Consider the following 14,607-nt stretch of genomic DNA (forward strand, 5'->3'; position numbering starts at 1 on the left):
TTTGTTGAATTTTGTTTTATTATTCAGTTCTTATTCTATTGGAATAAAACATTGAATGTGTATAGACTTATTTCATCATACAGTATATCTGTTAATGGATCTGCGGGTGCGGGCGGGATTAAAAGAACAGTCCCACGAAGGGCTCTAAACCCAGGACACCCTGGAGCGACTATTTTTTTCGACTGGCCTGGGAACGCCTCGGGATCCCCCCAGAGGAGCTGGGTGAAGTGGCTGGGGAGAGGGAAGTCTGGGTTTTCCTGCTGAGACTGCTGCCCCTGCGACCCGACCTCGGATAAGCGGATGATGGATGGATGGATGGATGGATGGATGGATGTAGTCAGTGGAACTCAGGTCTAATTTTAGTCAGTTTTTTAGCCATAATTTTCTCAGACAGGTTCATGATACATGATTTTGTTGAAGGATATTCTCCTGGCTGTATAAATTCCCTTCAGAAGTAGGCCTACCTTATACATAACCATACCCTATGATGCTTAATCATCTAGGCTGGGTTTGTGTTAGTGACTTACCGTACTTCTGACGGGTGTCTGTGACACATTGGCGACTCCATGAGGTTGTGTTGTGAACATGTGATGCATAGCGATCAGACGCTAATTTGCCAGTGTCGATTGCACACTTATTTATCTCCGATCTGGGGGTTTTGTCTGCATTTTCAGCAAGTGGAAAATTGGGTATAAAGTTGTGTGGTTTGAACATAGCATTAATTATATTGGAAGCTGGCATTTGTGCAGACATCCACCAAGTGGGAAAAACAAATCATTCAATGAGAAAGATGCATGGAGACTCTGAGAGCTGGTACTCTCTCTCAGATTTCTGTATGTAAATGATTGGTTAAAAAGAATAAGAATCAATGCTATCTAAATGCAATCTAGATTGTCTGCCCAAACAATTTTGTCTTGTTTTTACTCCTTAGAGCATAACGAACAGAGATTTCCCTGTGATTTTCATTATGAAATGTTTTTCATTTAAGTTGTAGTTAAAAATTAGTCATGAAATAAAAGATCATCAACGAAAACCTATGGTCAAAATTCAAAAAATTGCATGTTTCGGATTCAGTCCCAGCTAAATGTTCCCCCATGACATGTGCTACCTGCTCCCTTAACTCATGTCATATTCTGTTTACTGATCACAAGGACAAAACACTATCTAGTAACATACAGTATAGTGCTGGTGAGCGGTCAGTTTTGGAGTTTGGCAGCAAATATAATATTTTTTAGATAGGAAAGTGAACTAGCATTGGAATGAAACCCAGCATGTGTGCGTTCAAATAGTGATGTAGATGACATGGAAACCCTGTTCTCCTATGACAACCAAGCTCTTTGCTTATAATGCAGCCAAGCTGTGACCTTTCAGATTGTGATTATAGTTTGGTGTGGCATTCCTGGCCTGTAGTGTGCTCCCCATCTCAGCCTCTCTTACCAGCCCTGTTTGATTCCCCCCCAGTGCCGTGGTACCAGCCAGCCAGCGGACAACAGTGGCCTCCACAAACAGCATCAGTGGCACCACGCCCCCGGACCGGCTACGCTTCCCACGGGGCACAGCCAGCAGGAGCACCTTCCACGGCGGGCAGCTGCGGGAACGCCGCACTGCCACCTACAACGGCCCCCCGGTATCGCCCACACTGTCGCACGATGCCGCACCGCTCTCGCAGTCACGCAGCCGTGGCTCCTCCAACCTCTTCACCAAGCTCACTTCCAAGCTTACCCGCAGGTAGGCCGGTCAGCTGTCCCCACCCACTCGCACCCACCATTTCTGCCTGTTTCCGTGGGTTTCGGGAGCTTGGTTTAGGCTTTGCTGGTTTTGATTCCGGATAACCTGTGCTAACCTGACTTTCCTGCTTCTGATAGTGTCCAACAAGATATCATCAAACAGAACCATTTATCGGGGAACTGCTCTCTGTGTTAAATGTACTCAACTCTGGCACACCCTGCTGCGCCCCCTGCTGGCACTGCTTTCCATCATGTCCCCAACTGACAGTGATTTCCTGATCGGCTGCGCTGGGTTGCCCCTTTTCCACACTCGGCTCTGAGTTCCAGTGCTGCTGTTCTACACACACAGTCCAATCTGTCTGCACATGCGAGGGTGTCTTCCAGGTGCTCACATTATAAACTGAGTGGGAATTACATTTGTAATCCAGCTACAATGGATATAAGAAAGTGTTTTTGTGATGTAAAAAAATAGGCCACGATAAATAAATAATTTCAGGGCTTTTCCCACCTTTAATGTGACCTATAATATGTCCAATTCTTTGAAAAAACAAATCTGTTAGGGGGAAAAATGTAAAAAATTAAAAACGTACAATAAGTTGGTTGCATAAGGGTGCACACCATTAAACTAATACTTTGTTGAAGTACCTTTTAATCTAATTGCAGCACTCAATCTTTTTGGGCAGGAGTCTTACAGCATGCCACATCTTGACTTGCTAATATTTTCCCACTGTTCCTTGCAAAAGTGCTTCCAAATCAGTCAGATTGCAAGGGCATCTCTTGTGCACAGTCCTCTTCAGGTCACCCCACAGATTTTCAATTGGATTTAGGTCTAGGCTCTGGCTGGGCCATTCCAAAGCTTTTATTTTCTTTTACCAAAGCCATTCTATTGTTGATGTGGATGTATGCTTGGGGTCATTGTTCTGCTGAAAGGTAAAATTCCTCTTTCAAGAAGATTTTGGGCCAAAATTGACTGTTTTTTTTAACTGTTCACAATTTGCTTCACCTTGACTAAAGTGTCAGTTCCATCTGAAGACAAACAACCTCAAAGCAGGATGCTGCCACCACCATGCTTCACTGTGGGTATGGTGTTCTTTTGGAGAGATGCACAGTTGCTTTGGCGCCAAACATACCTTTTGGAATTGTGGTCAAAAAGTTCAACCTTGGTTTCATCACACTATAATACAGTTTCCCACATGCTTTTGGGAAACCTTTCTTCAGAATTTGGCCGGACCTCGATGTTTTTCTTTGTACGATAAGGCTTCCGTCTTGCAACATTACTCCATAGTCCAGACATATGGAGAATTTATGAGATTGTAGTCAGATGTAGTACATGCCCTGCACTTACCAGAAATTCATGCAGCTCCTTCAGTATTGCAGTCGGCCTCTTGTCAGCCTCCATGACCAGTTTTCGTTTTGTCTTTTCATCAATTTTGGAGTAGCATTCAGTTCTCGGTAACTTCACTGTTGTCCCATATTTTTTCCACTTCTTGATGACTTCACTGTGTTCCATGTTATATCTAATGGAATTTTTTGTACCCTTCTCCTGACTGATATGTTTCAACCATGAGATCCCTTTGATGATTTGTAAGCTCTCTGTGAACCATGGCATAGATAGATGGATAGATAGATAGATGGATAGATGTATACATGCATGCATAGATGCATAGATACATGCATTCATAGATATATGCATACTTTATTAATCCTGGAGGAAATGTAGGCTTCCAGTAGCTCGAAAAAATAAATGGTACAGTGATTGTATGCACAGACAATGAGTACCACCATGCATTATATATATGATAAAATAAATAATACAAATATATAATTGAAAGTATGTGTATATATATATGTATGTATATATGTGTATATATATGTGTGTGTGTGTGTGTGTGTGTGTGTGTATATATATATATATATATATATATATATATATAATTCTTACACTTTAACATGAAACTATATACGTCTGTGTGCATATATATATATTGCACACAATAAATATCTGGAATATGTATGAAATATACATAAAGTATTGAATAATAAGATATAATTTTATGTGTATAAATATATACTCTAATACACATAAAGTATGTTAACTATACATTAGAAATGCAGAGGAAAGCAGCCTCATGCCTAAAAGTCCAATTTGCTCTTCTGTCTCTGACTGTACAGCTGTATGGCCTGGGGGACAAAAGACTTCCACAGTCTGTCTTTCTGAAGACTGTGCCGTGCAGGGGTGACTGACATTGTCCATGATGTTCAGAAGTTTGTTTAGGGTCCTTGTCTCTGCCACTGATGTGACAGAGTCCAGCTCTGTACCAACCACAGAGCCAGCTATCCTCACCAGCCTGTCCAGTTGCTTGGCATCTCTCTTTCTGATACTGTGTCCCCAACAGACCACAGCATAGAAGAGGATGCTGGTGATGACTGGTAGAACATTACAGTTTCCTGCAGATGTTGAAACACCCCAGCCTCCTTAGGAAATACAGCTGGCCTTGGCCTTTCTTGTAGAGTGTTTGCTGACCAGCCCAGTTTGTCCTCCAGCTGCAGCCCCAGGTACTTGTAGGTCCTGACTACTTCCACGTTGACCCCCCGACCATTAACAGAGGGGGCCTGGACCTTCTGAAGTCCACCACCATCTCTCTTGTTTTGGAGGTGTTCAGCTGCAGATGGTTTGACCTACACCATTTCACGAAGTCCTCCACCAGGTTCCTGAAACCCCCCTCCTGACCATCCCTAATACACCCCACAGCTGCCATGTCATCTGAGAACTTCTGCATGTGGCATGGCTCCAAGTTGTAAGTGAAGTCAGTTATGTATATGGTGAACAGGACAGGGGACACTCCTGGGGTGCACCTGTGCTGGTGACTACAGTCTCAGAGGAGCAATCCCTAAGCCTGACAAACTATGGTCTCCCTATAAAGGGGTGTTAGACTCCAGTCTTAGAGGGCCGGAGCCCTGCACACTTTTGGGTGTCCCCTCATTTAACACCTTGTATGCATCCATAAGATCAGCATACAATATGTCTATTGTCCTGTTTTTTTCTTGTGGGACAGTCCACAAACCAATAAAAAGCAGACAGAGTTTGGTGACATAGTTGAAGTCCCCGGGAATTGCAATGAATGCGTCTGGTTGTTGTGTTTGAAGCCTCACGATAGTGGAGTGGATGACATCACATGCTGTGTCAGCGAGCCCCAGTGGGGGGGATGTAAACACAGACAACAATGTCGTGTGTGCAATATGGATGGACACTCGCCACCAGCAGTTCTATATCACAGTAGCAGATAGTTTCTTTAACAGTCACATGTCCTAGGTTACAACACTTTGTGTTGTTAAAGAGTGCAAGACCCCTACCTTTGCGTTTTCCACCGAGTTGGGGCCGAGGCTCGGTAGATCCACATTAGCGTCTGGTATGTTGCTTGTTAGCCATGTTACCAAAAAACACAGTAAGCTACACTCTCTGTAAACCTTGGTGTTCCTGACCAGGATGAAACTGAATAAATGTCAGGAAAATCCTACTAGGATTGGGGTTAATCAGAGTCACTTTACTTGATGGCAGGTGCGTACCCAAAAAGATTGAATTCTGCAATATAATCAAAAGGTGCATCAACAACATATTAGTTTAAGGGTGTGCACAGTTATGCAACCAGCTTATTGTGCGTTATTTATTTTTGATATTTTCCCCCAACAGATCTGTTTGGTTTTCAGTTGGGTTACAAGGTCACTTTAGATCGATCTGTCTGTCTGTATATCTGTATATTTCTGTCTGTCTGTCTTTCTATATGTCTATGTAATATATTTTTAGAATATTTCTAACTTTTTTTCTTATGGACATCCATACTCAGTCCAGACTGTTTTGTCTCATACCCATCTCATCACCTAAGAGTCAGATTTTTTCCTATTGGCTGAAACAGCTGGGTTTCCCACAGCATGCCACAGTCTCCCCTGGACCCCCTGACTGTGATTGTAGGCCTTCATCTCAGGAAGGCTTCCTATATAAACTGACTCACTCATTTTTTTAAACTGTTTCAAACTCCATCCGCCTGTCATTTTTGATGCTGCGTGTTTCCATCTGCTCATTCATCACCGCAATCTGACTATTCATTCCTTTCATACATTTTCACATTTTCTTTTTATAGAAACACGACATTCAGGTTTACCAAAAGGTAGGATCCTGGGTTGAATTCTCAAAGCTATAGTAACATGATTCCCTAAGCTTCCTTTAAATGACAGCATTAAAAAGAGTGGTAGTTTAACCAGTATAACAGGAACTGGTATTTGTTCTTCGCACGTTGTCTGAGGTTACAATGAAGTGTAACTAGAAATGCCTACGCACTGTGAATGAGAGAGCCTGCTGTGATTACTTCCTGTCAGTTGACAGGTGAACAGCCAATAAACAGCCGCCATACTAATCACCCATGCATGCCTTTCCACAATGCTGGGTCTGAGCACTGTCAGTTACTGTTTGATTTTCTGTACAAAGTTCTGATCGGATAATTTCAGGTAAGTGTTGTGTTAGTTTTTTTTTCTGGCGTAGGCAAACCTCAGTAGTTTTAGTATAGCTGGTAACTCTGCCTCTTTATCAGCTTGATGTATGTGCTGACCCACAGGTTGTAAAATTTGTGGAGAGTGCAGTCACCCAGTGAGTCATGTGTGACTGATTCTCACGGCGTGGCTCTGCTGCTTCCAGACGGTAGTGTGACCAGGTCTGTTTGTAGCCGTTTGACATTGTGAAGGGGTGCCAGCTGCTGGCACAGCTGTTCGCACAGTCTGCTTGGCCCTGGGCTTTGATTACCTCGGCAATGTAGTAGAAGGTCACATTTTAATAGCCCTTGGCTTCCCTGAGAAAAAGGCTGCTGTAGCAGTTTCCTGTAGCCCCTGACATAATGGCTGGTCAGCAGTCAGTGGATGTTCTACAGCAGGAATGATGGGCGTACCCACACTGCCCCGCTGTCCTCAGACTCTACTTCTTCTTAGCTGAAAAGTATGTGTGTGTGTGTGCATGTGTGTGTCTGTGAAGGAAATCTCTGTCGGCTTGGGCCATGACGTCATAGCCTGTTGGTTGTGTGATCCAGGCCTCCATACTGAGCTCTGAATATGGTCAGGAAGAGATGTGTGGAATGAAAAGGGCTTTGTTACAGGACCACGCTCAGGTATCGACCCAGCATCCTAGACCACTTGCCCTCTCCTCCTCATTGCCCATTACAATCTATGAACCCAAATTTTGCCAACCCTGTTTTCCCTCTATTAGACTCCCTCTTATTATATGTGCCGGCTTGTGATCCTGGTGGAGCCCAAGGAACAGCCCTTGTTTAAAACGGCAGTACCCTCTGCAAACATTTAGGTGATCTCACTTCCTGTACTTTGTCTGTCCCTCACTGTCACCATCCATGTGTTTCCTGGTGCATTTGCAACTGTGCTGTCATTGGATGTCAGCTGATTTCTTCTTTGAATGGAGGAGTCACTAGCTATTTATTATTAAACTTAAATCACAGTGTTAGCTGGGAGTTGTGTGTCTTTAGGGATCTGATATGCCTCCACCGTTACTTCCAAAAAGATCATGTCTATATTCCAGCTGTGATTCTCTGAACCAGGGTTCCATGGTTGCAGTGGCTGTCTGAGCACCTTCCACACGGGGCCACGTGCATTTCTGGTTGGCCCCCCAGAGCCACACCCGCACACCTGGGTTCATGCCACCGTCACTTCCTCCGTAGTTCTTGTTCTTGCTTAGGCCTTCTAATGTCTGAGGATTCTCTCCACCCCCAGTAGTGGAACACGTTCTTCTTCTTTCTGAAACAGTCCCAGACACTTTATTCATAGTGCGTGGTGTTCGGCCTGGTTGTGCCGGTCATCGTGGACCATCCCCTGATCTTAGCCTTGGCTGACACCAGTTTGTGGATTCATGTGTTCTGGACCTCCCCTTCTGCCCGCTGTGTCTCGCCTGTGCACTTTAACTCTCCACTCTTCCTCTCCCCAGGGTCACTATTGACCCATCCAAACGGCAGACCTCCAACAAATCAGGGCCTACCTGCCCCCCCGGCCCGGGAACCAAGACCCTTAGTAAGTCCACTCCACCCACCTGTCCCTCCATTTTTAACATTGGTTTTTTTGTCCTCATGTCTTGCATCGAGATTTGCTTTCTGTTGTTGTTTTTTCTTCTTTCTTTTGGTCATACCAATAAACTCGTCACTTCTTTCAGAATTCATCTCTTGCAGATTCACGAGCAGAAGATATAGAAAGTTGTAGAAAATCGGAGATGGAAAACTAGAGTAAGGGAACCCATTCTTGCACCAGCGCCGACGACATCCGTTGAATTTTGGCTGGGGTTGTGTTTCCAGCCCCCCCAGATAGATGTCAGGCACACATCTATGGCCTCTATGACATCTGCATGAACCCCTACCGTCACAGACCAAGGCCCACTGTCAGAGCCCTGGCACCTCTCGGTCACATGGCCTTGTTAGCGGGCCTGAAGTCCGGTTCTGTCAAACATAGAACCACATACTAGGCAAGTGCACCAAGAACACAGTGCAGTGCACTATAGCTGAATGGGCCCCCCTCCCCCTGTGACTGGCAGACTCCGCCAAGTGGCTGAACGGAAGTCACACATCTGGTAATTTTTAGGTGGGATGGCTATGGATGATGTTGGGATTTGTTCTCCATGAAGAGGCCCTTTTTTTTCTGCATGCTTCCTCTATACAGACGACATGTCCCAAGTCAACACGTCACCTTCTTTGCCCTCTGTGACTGGCCGTGTGCTCCACCGGGTACTTTTTATTGTCACAAACGGTCACATGATCCGCTAAGGGATGGATTCATCTTCCGGGGTCATCATGCCACGGAGGTGCTGCTTTGAGTCTCTCCAGTGAATCCTTTCAGTGTCCCTGGCATGCCTGCTCACGCTCTGGCCAGGTGGCCCTGCTGATGGTGCTGGAGATCCCTCTGGCTCATACGGAGCCAGTGGATAACATGGGTTTTGTTAATGTGGCCAAGCTGCATACCCAGATCCCTTCCTGGCACCTGGCATGCATCGCAAAACCTTCTGGGAAATGTAGTCAATGCATGTATGTGATATAGTTTTGGTTCCCACCAATTCTGGTGTCCACTTTCTCCCAAACATGGTCAGGCTCTTCCTTACTGGTGCCTCGGCCATAGCTTTAATGTGGACATGTCTCCACCCCGACCCCCACCTCGACACTCCACAGACTGCATGAGATGCATACAGAGTTGCTACTGAAGGTTTTGCATGAATATCAAGTTATGTCACGTGTGTGGTGTGGGTGAGTTTGCGTACATATTTCTCTTTCTGTGCGTGCAAGTGCGTTCATTTACATGTATCACGTGTATGTATATGTGTGCTGGTGAGATGGCTGTTTTCTGTACACACATTGTTCTTATGCTGTTTCTCTTCAGTTAAAGAAGCAAGAAAGAGTGGTGGCCAGCTATGCTGACCAGTGCAATCATGGTGCCCAGTACAGCCTTTTTGAATCTGCCATGTGCCAGACAATGCCATGTGGAGGCATTACAGGTCAGATGAGGGAGGGGCCTTATTCCCCATCACTCAGAAACCTGTTACTTCCTGCATAATTTGAGGCACCAAATTTAGGCCCCCATGATGTGGACATGAGCAGCCTTGGGGGACAGACTGGCTGGTAGCTTTCTTGGTTTTCTAACTCTGTAAACTGCCTGTCTGCTTCTTCTCTCTACTGTTGAAATGTCTTCTGCCTTTACTGTAATTTAAGCTTTTGTGTTCTCTCTCTCTCTCTCTCTCTCTCTCTCTCTCTCTCTCTCTCTCTCTCCCTTCCTCCCTCTCTCCCTCCCTCCCTCCCTCCTCCTGGGCTCTGTCATCCCCCATCCCCCATCCCTGTGCCTGTCCCCTGCGTGCTTTCATCTTCTCTCAATGAAGAGTCCCAGCCGAGTTTGAGAGAAGCAGCAGATTTGAGGGCTCAAGGTGAGGATAGGTGCTCAAATCCTAGGTTTCTGCACCCTGTACAACCTTCCTGTCCCATCATCCTCTGCTGCTGGAGCAGATGTGTCAAGGCTCTTCTGGGGGGTTCAGGCCTCTCCGGAAGCCTTCCCCAGAGCTGGTGTAGTTATTGCCGTTCAACACTGTTTGATTCTTCTATAAATCATTGTGTGTGAACAGACAGATTTAAAGAACACCAGAAAATATTAAAAAGGCTTGCAGCTATGGTACCTGTATATTATGTACTGGTTGTTTAATAGATGTGGTCAGTCTCATACCTAATCAGTTTCTCAGTCTGTATCTAAATGCAGCTGCGTGTCTTTGAGGTAATATGGAACTTTCTGTGGTAACAATGAGACCCCATTTTAAACCATTAAGCTGCAAGGGTGTCACGAAACCATGTTTCTGTCTGCTGCAAGTACAAAATATAAGTATTGAAACTGTGCGTATATGTGTGTTTTAATGAAGCCAGCCGCATTTGTGGGCTCCTTTTTAGCTTAGCTAGCAGTGCTGGTCCACTACCACCTTTTCTGTATCACTGAGTATTGTATTTATGGTTTCACCACTGGGGGCAGCATTCTATAGCAGCGACTATGATAAGACTGAGATGACGTCTGTATTTTACTGACCCCTAGTGGTAAACACCGTTAATAAAATTTAATTGGTAGCAATTTCAAATTCTGCCAGCTCTCTTTCAAGAGAAGGGGCCACTTTCCTGCTATTAGCCTTATTCTTTACATGGATCAGTTCCCTGTAGCCTTATTCTGCCAGCTCTGGGTGTGTGACTCCAGTCTCCCCTCCCCTTTTAGGTTGGGTCTGACTGTACGAGTTACCTGCGATTTGTGTTTGCATGCAAAACCCAACTGTGGGGTTGCCTGCCTTCTGCATGTCTGAGTAGAATGAGATGCATGTTTTGATCACAACACACAGTAAAATTACTAACTTCAGCATGGATTTCTGAATCACTGTGCCTTTTCCAAGTTGCAACATGAATGAATGGGACCCAGTTTTTTCATGGTTTCATGTAACCATATGGTAAAATTACAGTGCATTTCACGTTTTTGATCCTAACACATTGCCTAGTTAATCACACACAGTATGCATCTGTACTGGTAGCTGCATACACACACACATAAAGACACACAGACACCTCTATTTTCTCTGATTTTTCTCTGTGGTTCTTCCCAATCCATTTCAGTCGCAATGTATCTGGGGATCAAAAAGACGAAAACAAAGACGGCAAGCCTCGCTCCCTGCGATTCACCTGGAGTATGAAGACCACCAGTGCCATGGAGCCCGGCGACATCATGCGCGAGATCCGCAAGGTGCTGGACGCCAACAACTGCGATTACGAGCAGCGCGAGCGATTCCTGTTGCTCTGCGTCCATGGCGATGGCCACGCCCACGGCGACACTCTGGTCCAGTGGGAGATGGAGGTGTGCAAACTGCCCCGCCTCTCGCTTAACGGTGTGCGCTTCAAGCGGATATCAGGGAACTCCATCGCTTTCAAGAACATCGCTTCCAAAATTGCCAATGAATTGAAACTATGAAAATGAAACAAAAAAGAGACAAATGATTATGGAAAAAAATTAGCTATACATCCTCCAAGTAGCAGTTTTCTCCAGGACATTCACAAATTATGTATTGAAAATATTGTATACAATAATGTGTTAGGCAATAATTTCTTTCAGCGTCAAAATGGTATTATTACTATTGCTATTGTGGTTGTTATGATTGTAGTTGTTGCCTTTGAGTTGTTGAACTGCTGAGTAAGATGAAGTGTGAAGGAATGAGCCGCTTTTTGTAAGTGCACTATGGTGAGAGACCGCCATGGCCTCATGGGCTCGCCCCCGTCCTAGTGTGTGGTGACTGTGCAGGGTTGGTTAAAGAAGCCCGTCAACTGATGTCAAATGAGGTCATAGAGGCAAAGCAAGGCCACTCAGACTGACCTGTAAGGAAGGACCTCCCGGACATTACTGGATGCAGGGAGGAGCAGGCAGATGCTGCACATAATTAAAATTATTTCATACATCATTGGACAGGGATTTGTGTCCCCCTCCTGTATTATAGAATGTGGATTACCAATAACTTTGGGGCTGCACTGTCATACTCACAGTTGTGCACCATAGGCCTGAGCTGTGTGGCCTCCTTGTCCTCTGGAGGTGAGTGGGATTTAGTGTCTTGGTTGATATGAGTATTATGAGTATCACTGGTGGGGATGTTTTGTTTATTTTTGGGACCCTCTCAGTAAAATAATGGTAACGCCACTGCACCCTGCTAGGCCTGCCAGGATGGTCGGGCTGAACCAGGCACACTCTGCCCTCCTGCGTCACACTGTGTTTGTATGTCCCCCCTCTCAGGCCTCCCCAAAAGCTGCCAGCGTCATTTCCACTGTAAATAATGTTTCTGCCCTATGCCACGGCTGCTCCTGTTATTTTCTCTCTCCTTTTATAAGAACTGCAGAATAAATGTAACCTGTCACCAGAGAAGGGTAAGCCCTGTTGCAGCCTTAAAAGCAGCAGCTTTCAGTGTCTGTGAGATCAGCAGGAGGAGAAGGTCAACAGCGGCACGGTATTCTGCTCTCCCATAACAACAGCTCCGCGGGCAGCATGGTGCGCTGGTTTAATCCGCCTTGATGGAGCTGCTAGCCAAATTAATGGTAACATTTAAATCCAGTAATAGTGAAGGCGCTAATTAAAATTATTTTTGTTCATGTTAAGATTTATGGTTGAATATATTATATAATGGTATGAAGATTAATAAAAATGTATATGTATGTAGGTCTTATTTTTTTCATTAATAAAATTTTTCTTATTTTAAGAAAAAATGATTGAATAATGAATCATATTCAGCTCGAACACAGTTAATTACACTGGAAATATTTTATGTAGGGTTATTGCTGCATTTTATTAGTTAAAATGCAACTGGCATTTGTTTCTCCTGTTTCCACTCTTACAGGGATTCTTTATCTAAAACACAAATTTAGCTGAACAGCATGAAAGAAAAAAGGAAGCCCTGAGTTAATATGAGCTGATCAAGGCCAGTTTAGCCAAAGGCGGACTGGAAGCATGATACCCCAGCCTGGCCTGCCATTATCCCCCAGTGCATACTGGGCCACTCTCACCCCTCACAGTGGCACCTTTAAACTGCTCTGTTACAATGGTAGGCATCATTTACCAGAAGGCAGGGTTCAGTCAGCATGAAAGCAATGTGTCGCATGAGCCGTTAGTGCCTTAAGGTGCCTGCAGAAAGTCAACATTCAGGAACTCACATTGCATGAGGTCATAAGGTTAACAAAGAGCTCAGGCTTTAAGCACACACTTGTAACATATTTTCTGCCAGTCTGTCTGCCTAAATGCTTCATGAAAATTCTGTGTGTATACACCAGTGGTTCTCAAACTCGGTCCTCGGGACCCACTGCCCTGCTTCTTTTCCAGCTATTCCTGCCCCACACACAAGTCCCAGCTGTCTTTCAGCTTCTGATTACCTGGATCAGGTGTGTTCAGTCAGTCAGCAGGGTGTAGGGTTGGGTAATTGTACTCTAATCCATCTAGAAGTATATGTGGTTAAAATGCAGACGTGTATTGTTACTGCAAGAATACGACTTATAAAAGCACCTTTTTGGCTTTGAGGCTTGATTGGCTGATCCTCTTCTTCTGTCATTGAGTCTGGTGCTTATCCTGGGATGACTGTTGTGGTTTTATACTTCATAGCCTTGTTTGAAATCGGCCCACACTATGATCTTTAAAGACTGGGACTGGGGAATTTCGCTGGGCTCCCACAGGTTATGCAATTTCTAGAATATAATGGAATGTAAATAATCTATTACAGACTCATTGTTTTCTTTGTAGATGTTTTAGTTGCCATTCATCAAAAGTATAATAGTTTCCATGCAGTATTATGTTTTATCAGGTTATTTCACACATTTCCCGTACTGCGTGAGCGGTTGTTATTGGTTACTTAATTTTTCAGTGTCCAACACCTGGCAGTGACTCTAGTCAAGATGTGCCGTGTTCTGTGCCTGCTAACGAAGGCAAACGTGCCAAGAACATGTACATTTCAAGAGCTTTGACTACAAAATGATGATGTCAAATGCTGGGTGTTAAGAGTAGATAACAGAAAAGCTCATTGTGAAATTTGTGAAACTGCTATTTATCTATCAAATATTGGTGAGGGCACGTAAACGATAGTTTATGGGTTTCAAATGCCATGGCTGGTTTTTGTTTGTTGAGCACAAAAACCAGGTATTTCAGTTCATTGTAGGTCGTGGAAATTCAGCTTTTTAGTCAGTGAAAGTCAGGGAATATCACTATTGATTTCTGCTTTGGGATACTGTGTTTTTCATAGTTCATAGTTACATATGTATGGAAGTTTGCCATGTGTAACTGTTCTCAAAACCAGAGGCAGGCAGTAGTGTTACTTTGCTTTTTGTTGGGCACCGTCGTCTTCATCTTTTATCCCTTTTCTCTGTCTTTGGTTTTGTTTGCTTCCCACAAGATGCTGCCACTCTGCTACATTTTAAGTAAGACAAACAGCAAGTGCTCGCAAATGGTTCTTACTGAGATTTTCTTGTGCTGACATAGCTATCCGATAAACTGAACATAAAGTTTTCATAGTGACTTGTTTTGTAAGTAAAGACTGGGGAATATGACGCCATTTTTATTTAATGCTCATATTGTTACCAATTGTGTCATGAGCAATTAACCTGATTGTATGTCTCACCCTCGAAGCGTAACATCCATGGTGTGCAAAGACGCGAAGCCTCACAAATGCACCACCTTGGATGTGATGGGTTAAGGAGTGGCATGTGGCTCTGTGGGCGATGGGAAGCTTGTGGGCTTGAATCCCGTGGCTGACAGTGATGTCACCATTGAGCCCTTAGGCAAGGCCTTTAACCCCAGTTATTCCAGGGACACT

General features: G+C 44.5%; 1 protein-coding gene across 18 annotated transcripts in view; it reads left to right on the forward strand.

Annotated features, from left to right (window-relative positions):
• Positions 1-12,517, forward strand: part of LOC125720870 (MAP/microtubule affinity-regulating kinase 3-like) — a 57,460-nt gene extending 44,943 nt beyond the window's left edge. For 5 of the 18 annotated variants that reach the window (XM_048996747.1, XM_048996748.1, XM_048996751.1 and 2 more), the window contains 3 exons: positions 1,462-1,728; positions 9,631-9,675; positions 10,889-12,517. In XM_048996747.1, the coding sequence (XP_048852704.1) occupies positions 1,462-1,728; positions 9,631-9,675; positions 10,889-11,240 (664 nt within the window). In that variant the 3' untranslated portion in view covers positions 11,241-12,517. Of the gene's footprint in view, positions 1-1,461; positions 1,729-5,866; positions 5,894-7,704; positions 7,792-7,926; positions 9,577-9,630; positions 9,676-10,888 lie in introns of those variants that run through there. The other 13 variants (XM_048996749.1, XM_048996753.1, XM_048996750.1 and 10 more) reach the window with 11 other exon arrangements.
• The last annotated feature ends 2,090 nt before the right edge of the window (positions 12,518-14,607 follow it).

The sequence above is a fragment of the Brienomyrus brachyistius genome, unplaced genomic scaffold, assembly GCF_023856365.1.
Source record: "Brienomyrus brachyistius isolate T26 unplaced genomic scaffold, BBRACH_0.4 scaffold27, whole genome shotgun sequence".
In the NCBI taxonomy this organism is placed as follows: Eukaryota; Metazoa; Chordata; class Actinopteri; order Osteoglossiformes; family Mormyridae; genus Brienomyrus; species Brienomyrus brachyistius.